Below are 12596 nucleotides of genomic sequence, written 5' to 3'. Positions count from 1 at the left end.
CTTTTCTTCTACTGGGTTTGGGGTGCTCTTGCTGTTTCCCTTCTAGTTCCAGTAGGTGCTCTGTTAAATTTTGAATTTGCGCTTTTTCTAGTTTGTTGAGATTGGCCTGGATTGCAATATACTTTCCTCTTAGGACTGTAAGGCATATTTTCTAAGGACCTCTGCACAACCTTATGCCTGCCTTTAGATGTGATAGCAAAGTCCCCTTTCTGAATATTCATCCTAAATCCTAAATAAAAAGAGACCGCTCAATCCTGCTTGGGCTTTGTAAGCTATTCCCTGAGATCTTATTTGTTACAAATAAAGTTTGCCTTGTGTGGCCTCCCCACCTGGTATAGTCTCTATCTGTAACTCACCAAGGAGCAAACCCATGCTGGTTCAGTTAAAGCATCATCAAAAGTAAATGGTGAAGTTTATTTTAAGACAAAACATAACTCCAATCCTTTGTCTTCTGACATGTGAACCCTAAGTAAGGTGATCATAGAAAGTAACATAATAAAAAGTAAACAAATGGTAAAAGTCATACCTGAAACTGTTGTTCAAGAGGCTTCATACTTCTTTTGCCATTATAACCATAAACTCTAAAATTATGAGGTAAAATAGCCCTGTAAGATAAAAATATAAAGTATTTAATGGGAAATTTCTTTCCTATGCTCCTATTTTGATATGTATTTCATTGTATTTATTACAGAAAAGTGGGTAAACAAAGGCAGAAGGAGAAATAGACATTCTTGAATACATAGACTTGGTTCTAATTTTACTCAAAAATTCTAATGTCCAGACCTCTCCTTAATCACACTGTCACACTGTCCTTCTAGGATGTTTTTTTTTAAAACACAATAGACAAGTTTTGTCTCAGGGTATTTGTACTAGTTTTTACCTCTTTCTGGGATGTTCTTTGATATAGCTCATTGCTCATTTATTTCAAGTGTTTGCTTACACATCCACTTCTCAGTGAGGCTTATCTTGGCAAATTTCTTTCTTAAATGCACTTTCCTAGCTATCAAAACATAGAATTTCCAAACAATACTTCTAACTTTGCTCTTTATTTTTGCTTTCACATTTATCACCTTCTAACATTGTTCCTAATCCACTCATTTATTATATCATTATTAGTCTCATTTGATAACAATATAAACAGATTCTTGTCAATTTGGCTTACTAGTGCATCTGATGCACTTAGAAGAATATCTGTAACATAGAAAATGGTCAATAAATATTGAACTAATGTGACAGGAATTCAGCAGATTAGATAGAGATCTCATATTATTTGTAAATGCGGGAAGAATATGCTTAATTAAAAGACACTATAAAGAGAAATGGTAAGTGTAGATATCCCATTTTCATTTTCCTAATAAGCATAATATAAAGATTTGTGACTGCCATGGCAGTCTGGATTTGTTGAAGTAAAAGTTCAAAGAACCAAACCACCTACAAACAGAGCAAAAGTTTTTACAGTTTTGTCATACCAAAAAGGAATATTACCCACAGTGGGGTGGGCCTCCAAGAAACACACAGATTCTGAGTTGAAGATCCTATAAGGAAATTCAGCCTGTGACACACGGGTAGCATTTTGACAAAGAAAAAAAAAAGCTACCTGTCCATGTTAGGTCAGGGAGAAATGTACGCCTGGACTGAAAGTACTGAGCTTTTGAGGCATATCAAATACAGAGCTTCTCTCCCTGTAAAATCTTTTGCCAATGTCTGAAACTGTGTAAAGTGGTCAAAGAACTAAACTTGAAGTTTCTGAAAATAAGAGCAAATATATATTGTTTAAATCGATGATACAGTCAATAAGTTTTTTTAATTCCATGATAAAAGCAAAGAAAAATCACATCTGATGTTTTTAAAGACTAATAAAAGCCAAAATAAAACCTTAAAGTATTAAGAGGAAAAAAAATATGTTCCCTTCAAAGAAACAGCAATAAGACTGACAACTACCTTGTCAATAAAAATGAAGAGAGTCAGAAGACAACAGAATGACAATTTTAAAAGGCTAAAGTCATTTTTAAAATGTCATCTTAGGATTTACTTCTGCAAAAAAGTTTTTAAGAGTAGGAATAGGTAAAAATTTAACAATGAAACAAACCTATATAATTAAAAATAAGCAGACTTGCACCAGAAATATGGACAATTTCTGAGAGATAAAATTAAGTGCAGATAGAAATGGAAATGTAGAAATAAATGAAGAGCACAAGAATGAGTAAATTTGTGGTTAAATATAAAAGAATATTGACTATACAAAAAATAATAGTAATATCTCATTGGGGTTTAAAAGAATGAAGGATTGTAATGTCTGAAAAAATAATGAAAACTTAGAAGAAGGAAAGTGGAATTGTAAGTTTTATTGATCTGACAATACTGGGTAACTGATAAAAGTAATAATGCATATTAGATTCAATAACTCACAGATTAACAAATTAATCTAAAGAAACTACTGAATAAATAGAAAAAGAATGTATAACAAGGTATTTAATTGAGGGGAAATAGTATAATATAAAATGGTAGATTCACTAAAATGAACACAAACGAAGATGAATATAAAATAAAATGCACAAAAGAAATGCATTGGTCTGTGACCAGTGGGATCAAAGTGACCCAATCGTTAACTTGAGCCTTGGATTTCATGAGAATGAGATATCTTGTATATATTTTGTTGTTGTCAGTTATTTAGAGTCAAACAACCTTCTATGCAACTATAGGACCTCCCTAAGATTGCTGTAGCTTTCTTCTTCCTACTGTTGCAGTACAGTGTATCCTTTCTGAAATAAATGGAAATTGTTATGGTAATAAATATTTTTTAGTCCTCGTAGTTATGCAACCCAGTGTAATTTCTACACAGACCAATCTTAATTATATTTGGACATAAAAAAACTTCTAAATATTAATGAATGCAGTTGATTAAATAATACGTTAAAACCCAGTAGGATTTATTCATGGAATAAGGATCAGCTTAATATTAGAAAGTCAATTACAGTAACAGATTAAAACAAAAAAATGATCATATCAACAGATGCAAAATTGATAAATTTAACATCCATTAACTATGGAAACAACAAACAAAGAAGGGAGTGAATGTCTTTATGGCAATCAAAACATCATCTTTAATGATGAACACTGAAATGCTTCTATTTGATTTAGATAATAAGATACTACATAATAAGATAATAAGGTACTCTGCCTCAACTTCTATTTACTATCAAATTATACTGATGGTTCCCCATACCCAGCAGAAAACTAAGAAAATAAATAAAACTCCTATACACTAGAAATGAAGAAACAAAACTGCCTTTATTAGATAATGATAGAATTATAAATGTATCTAAAACAGATTAATTTTTAATAGTTTATTGTCAAATTGGTTTCCATATAACACCCAGTGCTCTTTTCCACAAGTGCCCTCCTCCATTACCACCATCTCTCTTCCTCATCAGCGCTCAGTCTCATGATTTGCATCCCTCTCTCTCTCCAACTCTCTTTCCCCCTTCCCCTCTCTATGGTCCTCTGTTAGACCTATGAGTGCAAACATATGGTTATCTGTCCTTCTCCACCTGACTTATTTTGCTTAGCATGAAAACATTTTATGAACTCCTCAGAGAATTTCCAGGAGAGTAAGTTTCCTTATGGATATTTACTATGTAAGAATTGATTGTGTTCCCATACACAAGAAAACATTTAGAATATGAAGTTTTTCAAATGTGACTTTTTCAATAATCTGAAAAATATGAACTACCTAAAAAGAAAATACAAATAAATGTGTAAAATCTTTAAGGAGAATGTTATAAAAATATATTGAGTAGCATTAAAATCTGAGTAAATGGACAGATACTCCATGTCATACACAGACAAATATTTCTGTTTTGTTTCAGGGGTGGTTTTTTTTTTTGGGGGGTATTGTATCATAAAATGATTAGTTCTACCCAAAGTGCTGTGTAGATTCAAAAAAGTCACAATCAATATCCCAGGACATTTCTTTGTGGAAGAGTTGATTCTAAAATATATGAAAATAAAACTACTAAGAAAAATCAGAACAACTTAATGAAGAAAAGACAGAAGGACCTTAACTTTAAGCTATCAAGATTTATTACAAAGAGATAAATTGTCTCAAAATTTTAATACAGAGTTCAATAAAACATATATATCCATATATATGTAAATATACAGCAGTCATCACAGATATAGAAAAAAGATTTAATAAAATTGACCTTAAAACATCATACCAAAACTAAATTAATCATCTATATCACAGCATGCTCAAAAGTCAATTTCTTATAGAATAAAGACATAAATATAAAAGGCAAAACTAAAAATACTTAAGACTGTATAACATTTAGTCATGGTCTTGGTGTAAAGGAGGATTTTTTATACAAGATAAAACTATAATTTTCATGAAGGAAAAATTCTCTTTACTAAAATACCATAAGTATGGAAACAGAGGCATAGAGTAGGAGAAGTTATTTGAAAATCACATCATGAACTAAAGACTTCTGGGAAAAATATTAAAATAATTCCTAAAAATAGAAAAAAAAGGTCAGATTAAAAATGTCTTTTTTAAAGGTATAAATGTCTTACATAGGTGCTTCACAAAGAAGGAAATCCCTATAGTCAACTGATTAATATTTTTTATTAACAACCGTCAATACTTTCTAAAAAGTATTCAGTCTTATTTGCATTTAGAGAGATATATAGTAAACATCACATAATCAACAATGATTGAAAACTTAAAATATCTTCCATTATTAATAAAATATGCAATTGGAGAGGCATATAAAGTAGTATCATGTTTTGGGAGAATTGTTTAAGGATTATGACAATGCATTTAATTTAACAACACAGATTATCCTTAATTGTCCTGGAAAATCTTTTGCACATGTGTCAAAGAGCACATATATAAGAGTTTTCATATTTGAATATTTTAATATCTCCACAATAGAAAAACAGAATGTCCAAAATAACAAAATAAATTGTATAATTATGAAATTGGATACTATACAGTAATTTAGATTTGTTTATTTAGAATTCAAAACAAATAGAAATACATTACATAGGATAATTAAATAAAATCAAGTAAATAGTTATCACAATCGTCTTAAAAGTAGTTACAAATGGAGGGATGGCTCCTGGAATGCAATCAACATGTGTTTAATGTCAGAGGGCTACAAGAATGTTCACTCCATAATTGATCTTGTAACTGCATAAACACATTTTATGTATTTTGATTTATACTTTATATCGTACAACAACAAATATTAAAACAGTTAAATAGAGGTAATTGGTAGGATTTTTGTGAAAGACAGAAGACCCAATACCCTATCTCCATTTCCACTTTCAACACAGAAATGACTGATTAACAATACTAACACATTTTTTTAATACAGTGATACACTTTAAACAATAAAGTGGGTTGACAAACTATGCCTTATAGGCCAAAATCTGCCCACAGATTTCTTTTCATTTTATTAGGTTTATTTATTTATTTTGAAAGAGAATATAAGCAGGAGAGGGGCAAAGAGAGAGGGAGAGGGAGGTTCCCAAGCAGGCTCTGTGCTGACAGCGGGGCTTGAACCCAGAAACTGGTGAGATCTGAGCCAAAATTGAGAGTGAGACATTTCATTGGCAGAGCCATCCATTTGCCCCCCACCACTTTAAATATAAAGTGATATTAGACTATATCTATGTCTATCTCTGTTTGCAAATCCTCTATGCCAACTTTCACAATGGCTGAATTTTGTGGCTGCTAGGGAAACCACTCTAAGATGTTTACTATCTGGCCATTTGCAAAAGGTGGGCCGACTTTTGCTTTAAACAGAATGGTCAAAGAGTGAAAACAAAGACTAGTGCCGCAGCTGAAAGAGCGAGCAGGTGACGCTGCAAACTAGGACAGAATCTGGACCAGAATTGTGCCTTAGGAATGGAAAGTTAAATACCCTCAGGTGTCCAGCATGAAACACAGCGTGGGCTCTCCAGTAAAGAGCATAGAGCTAGAAGTATCCTGAGCAATTTGTAAACAGAAGAATGCATCAATCCCTGCTGACTGTAGACAATGGACAGAATGAAGCTACCCAGTCTTGACCACAGCAGAAACAGCATCACATGCAAAAACCAAAACCCTAAACCACATCTCATGCAGATGTGGAATGGATTGCAAACTGCCCCATCATTGCTGAAACCCTGAGATGATAAACAATATAAACATTGGAGCCAGCTAAAGGTACCCAGCAGGAATGAAGCAGAAATATTCATAAAACCACTTACTCAACATAAGGTTGCCACAAAAGCTCTCAGTATGTAAAAAACGCAGCATGTGTGAAGACACAATAAAACAGGTTGTGCCTGTAGCATTACTCTCAATGTTCTCATCTAGATCCACTCCTGAGTTTGGACCTACCTTTGAGCAATGTGGTAAAATTGGTGTTCTAATTTCATTGGTTTGCAACCCCTAGGGGATTGGCAAGTTGATGTGACAAGGCACAGATTGATGCTAGTTCTTTACACAGCCTCATAGACTGTTGAGAGTGCAAGGAATACCACTTTGTCTGTGTATTAACTGTTGGCTAAGCCTGAAACCAACTGGCTGCCAAGATACTCTGAATAGGGGCCACCAGGCTTGAGACACGCCAGGGTCAGTGGTCACTGAAGGCTTCAGGACTCCACCGGGAGTGACTCCTTGGTCTTACTTTATTCGGCCTCCTCTGCACCCTAGTATACTCACTATATTCTCATTGTTGCCTATAAAATGAAAAAGTATGGTGAAAGTTTTGCATTTTACTTCAATTATAGATCATGTCTAAAAGTTGAGTTCTGTTTATGACTACTCTCTTGACATTTTGCAACAATATTTTGATTTTTTTCTCAGCCAAGACTTATTTGGTGACTGTTACTTAATTCTCCAAAAGCTGGTTCTTCTTTGGTTAAACATGTGTAATTATATTCTAATTTTATCATGATAGTCATTGAGAATGTGGTTACTCTTCAAAGGATTTTGTGTTTACAATGTGAAGGTTTTTATTTAAGGGTACTTTGCTTGTATGTGAGAAAAGAGAAGTCTTAATTGTAGGGTGTGCAATATGCAATTCATCAATTATGTCATTAGTTGTATTGTATGTGCTATACCCTTTTTTTCCTAATATAAAAAAAGACAGACCTTAAGAAATCTGCCATTCATAAGCTGTTGTTTTTACATTAGGACAAAAAGGTATAGCATATACAATACAACAAATGATGATGCAGATGGCTAACCAACACATGAAAAGATTCTCAACATTACCCATTATCAGTGAAACACAAATCAAAACTACAATCAGAATCACCTCACACCTGCCAGAATGTCGAAAATTAACAAGACAGGAAACGACAGATGTTGGCAAGGATGAGGAGAAAGGGGAACTCCCTTACACTGTCGTGGTGGAAATGCAAGCTAGTGCAGCCACTCTGGAAAACAATATGGAGGTTCCTCAAAAAGATACAAATAGAGCTAACATGTGATTCAGAAATTGCTCTAGTAGTTATTTACCTAAAGGATACAAAAGATACTAATTCAGGGGCGCCTGGGTGGCTCAGTCGGTTAAGCCTCCGACTTCGGCTCAGGTCAGATCTCACGTTCGTGGGTTCGAGCCCCGCGTCAGGCTCTGTGCTGACAGCTAGCTCAGAGCCTGGAGCCTGCTTCCATGTCTGTGTCTCCTTCTCTCTCTCTGCCCCTCCCCCTCTCATGCTCTGTCTCTCTCTCTCTATCAAAAAATAAATAAAAAACATTAAAAAAATTTACAAAAGATACTAATTCAAAGAGATACATGCACCCCAATGTTTGTAGCAACATTATCTACAACAGCCAAATTATAGAAAGAGCCCAAGTGTCCATCAACTGAGGAATGGATAAAAAAATCAAGTTCCATCAATTGATAAATGAATAAAGAATGGGATATATATACATATATATTCATATTTATATATGAGTATTACTCATCCATATAAAAGAATGATATCTTGTTATCTTCAATGACATGGATGGAATTAGAGTGTATTATGCTAAGTGAAATAAATCAGAGAAAGATAAATACCACATGATTCCACTCATATGTGAAATTTAAGAAATAAAACAGATAAACATAGGGGGAGAAAAAGAGAGAGGCAAACTATAAAACAGACTCTTAACTGAGGGTTGCTGGAAGGAAGGTGGATGGGGGAGTATGCGCTTAATGGGTGATGAGTATTAAGGAGAACACTTGTGATGAGCACTGGGTGTTATATGCATGAGGAATCACTAAATTCTACTCCTGAAACTAATATTACATGGATGTAAACTGGGATTTAAATAAAATTTTAGAGAGAAAAAAATAATTTCACAGTTTTAAAAATACACTAATGTAGAGTTGTAAAATTCTTGTTTTACCATTTACTTTTTTTTAAGTTTGTTTATTTTTGAGAGAGAGAGACTGCATAAGCCAGGCAAGGGCAGAGAAAGAGAACCCCAAGAAGGCTCTGCACTGTCAGTGTGGAGCTTGATGTGGACCTCAAACCCAAGACTGGGAGATACTGACCTGAGCTAAAATCAACCAGTTGAGCCACCCAGGAACCCCTCCTACTTATACCATTTTAAAAAGGCCATTACAATTCTGATTTTTCTTTATTTCTTAGTATAATGTGCTTATTCTTCCCAAATTCATCAACTGGCCTAGTACTGAGTTTGGTTAATTACAATTATATTTAAATCATTAATACATTGTGACATGATGTGTTAAATAATTTTCTTTTAAATCATCACTATTCTTTCCACATTAATTCATGATGTTCTTTCAAATAGAGTTGAATATTAGGGATTTGAAAAAGTATAGAAAACTCTCAAAATTCATCCTTCATGAAATCCATGGATAGCCAAATAAAAATCTGATGCTACTGGGTAGGAAAAAGATGGAAGCATAAACTAGTCAACTTCTACATGTTTATTATATAGACAAAATTTTTTAACTCATAAAATAAAGGACAAATGAATAGCCAGTTACTAGGAACATCTAAAAATGCAAAATAATTACATTCCAGATTAATTGTAAACAAGAATTAGGATATAGGTGATAAAATAATGTAGGTCACCTACTTTTGCATTAGGTTCACAGTATATGTTTTCCCTTCAATCACAATGTTGTAGGACACCTGGCAGAAGAGTGTATTAAAAAGGCAAAGAAAAGTGAGAAGATTGTTAGAAAGTAAAACTAACATTTTACATCAATGATCGTTACATTCAAAGCACATTAATACAATAAAAAGAGGAAAATTTATAATTTAAATATTGGCTTATTTAAATATTGGCTTTCATAATAAAAATGGATGGAAGAATATGATTTGTGTAATTTCTTAATAAATTTTAAATAAATCCAACATTTGAATTTTAAAAATTGGTTTTCATCCAATAATTACATTAGCTTAATAAAGACTGAGGTCACTGCAAAACTTACACTTAAAATGGAAGAGTATAAACATATGACTAACAAAAGTTTTATATAGTAGAGCAAAGATTTAGCAGCACATATATATAATATTTGCAGATTTTATAAAATTCATTCCAAGTTTGGTTCAAAACTCATTGATCTATTTTATTAATAGTAAGATTAAGAAATGATGTCTAACAAATGGGCAATTTAGTCTTTATGGATCAATTTGTAAGCCTTGACATTTTTACATTATTGGGCCTTCCAATCCAGTAGCATGCAATATACTTGGGATTATATAAATCTTTCATTCTTCTCATCTGTAATGTGAGAGCATTATTTTTTCTTTCCAATTATTATGCTTATTTTTAATTTTTCTTGTTTTCTTGCCTTATCACAGTGGCTAATACTTCCAGGCAAAGATTAAATAGAAAAGGTAATGGTGGACATCCTTATCTTTTTCTTGAAATCAGGAGGAAAGCTTTTAATATTTCAACTTTATGCATGATGTTTCTTTCAAAGGCATTTGATCTCCTCTATATTCCACAATCGATTATTTTTCTTAATTATTACATTTTGAACTTATAACATTACAGCAAATTATATAAAATGCCTTGTGAACAATGTCTATGTTAAAAAATATAAACATTACAAGTATTTGAAAACAATTTTAAGTACTCTTCCATCCTGTTTAATTCCCTTTCTTACACTCCAGCTAACCAACATCTTGAATTTCATGTTTATCATTACCATGCATATTTTTATATTTATACTAATTATAGATGTTTACATTATAATTACTTTTTATGTAAATTTTAGCTCTGTATAAATGTAATACTTCTACAAGTTATATATCTCATTACTGGATTATATCTCTACCTAAAACACTGTTGCAGACATAGTAAGCACTCTGCAAACATTTGCTATCATAATCAATACATGTAGCTTTATAATTTTTTTGTGATATTGCATTCCATTTTCTAAATATAACATAGTTTATTCATTTTATGCTGTCAATGGTTATTTAGTTTTGTTTCACTATCTTAAGCAATGCCCCCCAAAATAATCTTAGGCATATCTATTTGTGCATATTTGCTAGCTATATTTTAAACTAAACCTGAGTGAACTTCTTTTATTAAAAAGTACTTTAGCAACTTCACTTGAAGTTTTAATTAATCAGCACATTTGTTGCACCAATGTAGATATTAACAAAAAGTAAATAATATTATCCTTTTATTCATCTCTAATTTGCATTTTGTTTTGTTAGAGTTTGCCATTGATGTGAATACCCTATTGTGTTTACTTGGCAATTCCCTATAAATTTCCTAATTTGTATATATGCTTGGTAATTTTTATTCCCTCAAGTTCAACTCTTGTCATTCATACTTTGTACATGTTTCTATTTTCTTGGTTTTTGTCTTATTAATTTGTATGAGTTCTTGATACATTCTGGGTACCTTCTTGTGTGTTATACAGATGGCAAATATCTTCTGTGAGTCTGGAACATTTTTCAATTTGATTATGGCAGCTATTTATTTATCTATTTGAATCTAAATATTTCTTAATAGTTCACTTAAGATTTTGTGTTCTTTTTTTTTCTGGTATAATTCTTCCCTATTATAAGGTTCTATAAATAGCCTTCTATCTTTCTTCCAGATTTTTAGTATTTTATTCACAGATGTATGCATTTAAATGATCTTGAATCAATTTTGGTGTATACTGTAGCATTAATATATATTTTCTTATTATTCCATATCATTAATAAACTTTCCTTTCACCATTTATTAACTAGTCCATTCTTTATCCAATAATTTCAATGCTACCATTGAATTGAATAAATTTTCATATATGTGTAGGTATTTCAGAAGCACTTTATTCTGTTCTATTAATTTATTTGTTCCTTAGAAAATACCTTAGACAAGATGCAAAAATTACTCATATAAGACTTCATTAAATGAAATGATCATTATATTGTATAAAAAAACCCATAGGCTTACTTAACAACAAGGAGACAAACCCCTCTAAATATAGCTCCCTAAGTGAATAAGAAGAGAATCTCTAGATGAAGGAAGTCAATGATTATTCAAAGACATTAAAGAGGGAAACAGATTTAAAAGATGGGACTTGAAACTTCGATAACGAGCATTACTGCAATGTATTTTCATGAACATTGTTTATCTTGGTTCATTTTCACAATGGCTTTTCCACTTAAGGAAAATTGTGTATAAATATAAAATTCACCAAGTTTGCATGAATAAAAATGCTATATTTACGTCTTGGAAAATATCCACATGATTTTAGCTTGTGAAAAAATGTTAGTGCTTAGTTACATGAGTTTCGATTCCTCCACTTAATGTTGACCGTAGTTTCTCCGGTATTGTAATTTGCACACGTAGTCTTTCAGAATCTGTAATGTACAAAATGTTTCATTAAAGTAACACCCGTCCCCTCATAGCTTCCTCCATTATCTCCTCATCTAAATCCATAATATTTTATAAGGCCGCCTCTTTTTTTAAACTATTTTTTCAAATACACTCAATTCCCACTTCTTTCTAGAATTACAAGACTTTTAAAGAGAAATGTATTACAAATTAAATCAGGACCTTTGGACTTTCCAACTACAAAGTCCAGAGGTCAGAGATGCAGGTCCGTATCTGAAACTGTAACCTTGAGGCATCCAGTTGAACCACTGCATCTCTCGTCTTCCATACAGTAGCAGGATGCGTGGGAAAGCCCCATCACATCCAGGGTGAAGTTTCGTTGGGGAAGACGATGTGGCAGTGGGCTTTGGCTTTAAAAAATTGGAGCACCTGCAAGAAAGCACTTTCCCAAGGATATCTGGCCTCTCAGAAGAAAGTATAGAGGAAAGGGGACATCCTCAAATTTTCAAAGGAAAGGTTTTGGTACTTACTATTATCTGTCTGGAGCCCGATGAGCCCGATGAGAAGCAGCAGAACGCTCAACATGGCTTCATGTCCTGGACGCCAGCTGAATAATGGCAGTTGCCGTGCGCAGTGGACAGTTGGGAGCTCGAGGGGACCCCTCCTGGCCGTGCACCTTGCAAGAGACAGTCCACTGTGAAAGCAGAGAAGGGCGGAGAGGGTGGGTGCTGTGTACTGTTGAACGTGGGCGGTCTTGGCCCCTAACTGTGTAGGAGACTTTCAATTGATTTGC

General features: G+C 32.9%; 1 protein-coding gene across 1 annotated transcript in view; it reads right to left on the bottom strand.

Annotated features, from left to right (window-relative positions):
- The window catches only part of ADAM2 (ADAM metallopeptidase domain 2), a 107100-nt gene extending 94703 nt beyond the window's left edge, over positions 1–12397 (bottom strand). Inside the window, exons 1-4 of the mRNA XM_029936321.1 lie at positions 12334–12397; positions 11753–11829; positions 9092–9147; positions 527–605 (exon numbers count right to left, since the gene is read on the bottom strand). Of these exons, the coding sequence (XP_029792181.1) occupies positions 527–605; positions 9092–9147; positions 11753–11829; positions 12334–12388 (267 nt within the window). The 5' untranslated portion in view covers positions 12389–12397. The remainder of the gene's footprint in view (positions 1–526; positions 606–9091; positions 9148–11752; positions 11830–12333) is intronic.
- Between the last annotated feature and the right edge of the window lie 199 nt (positions 12398–12596).

Source organism: Suricata suricatta, chromosome 1 (assembly GCF_006229205.1).
Source record: "Suricata suricatta isolate VVHF042 chromosome 1, meerkat_22Aug2017_6uvM2_HiC, whole genome shotgun sequence".
In the NCBI taxonomy this organism is placed as follows: domain Eukaryota; kingdom Metazoa; phylum Chordata; class Mammalia; order Carnivora; family Herpestidae; genus Suricata; species Suricata suricatta.
This window is presented reverse-complemented; position numbering and strand designations above follow the sequence as displayed.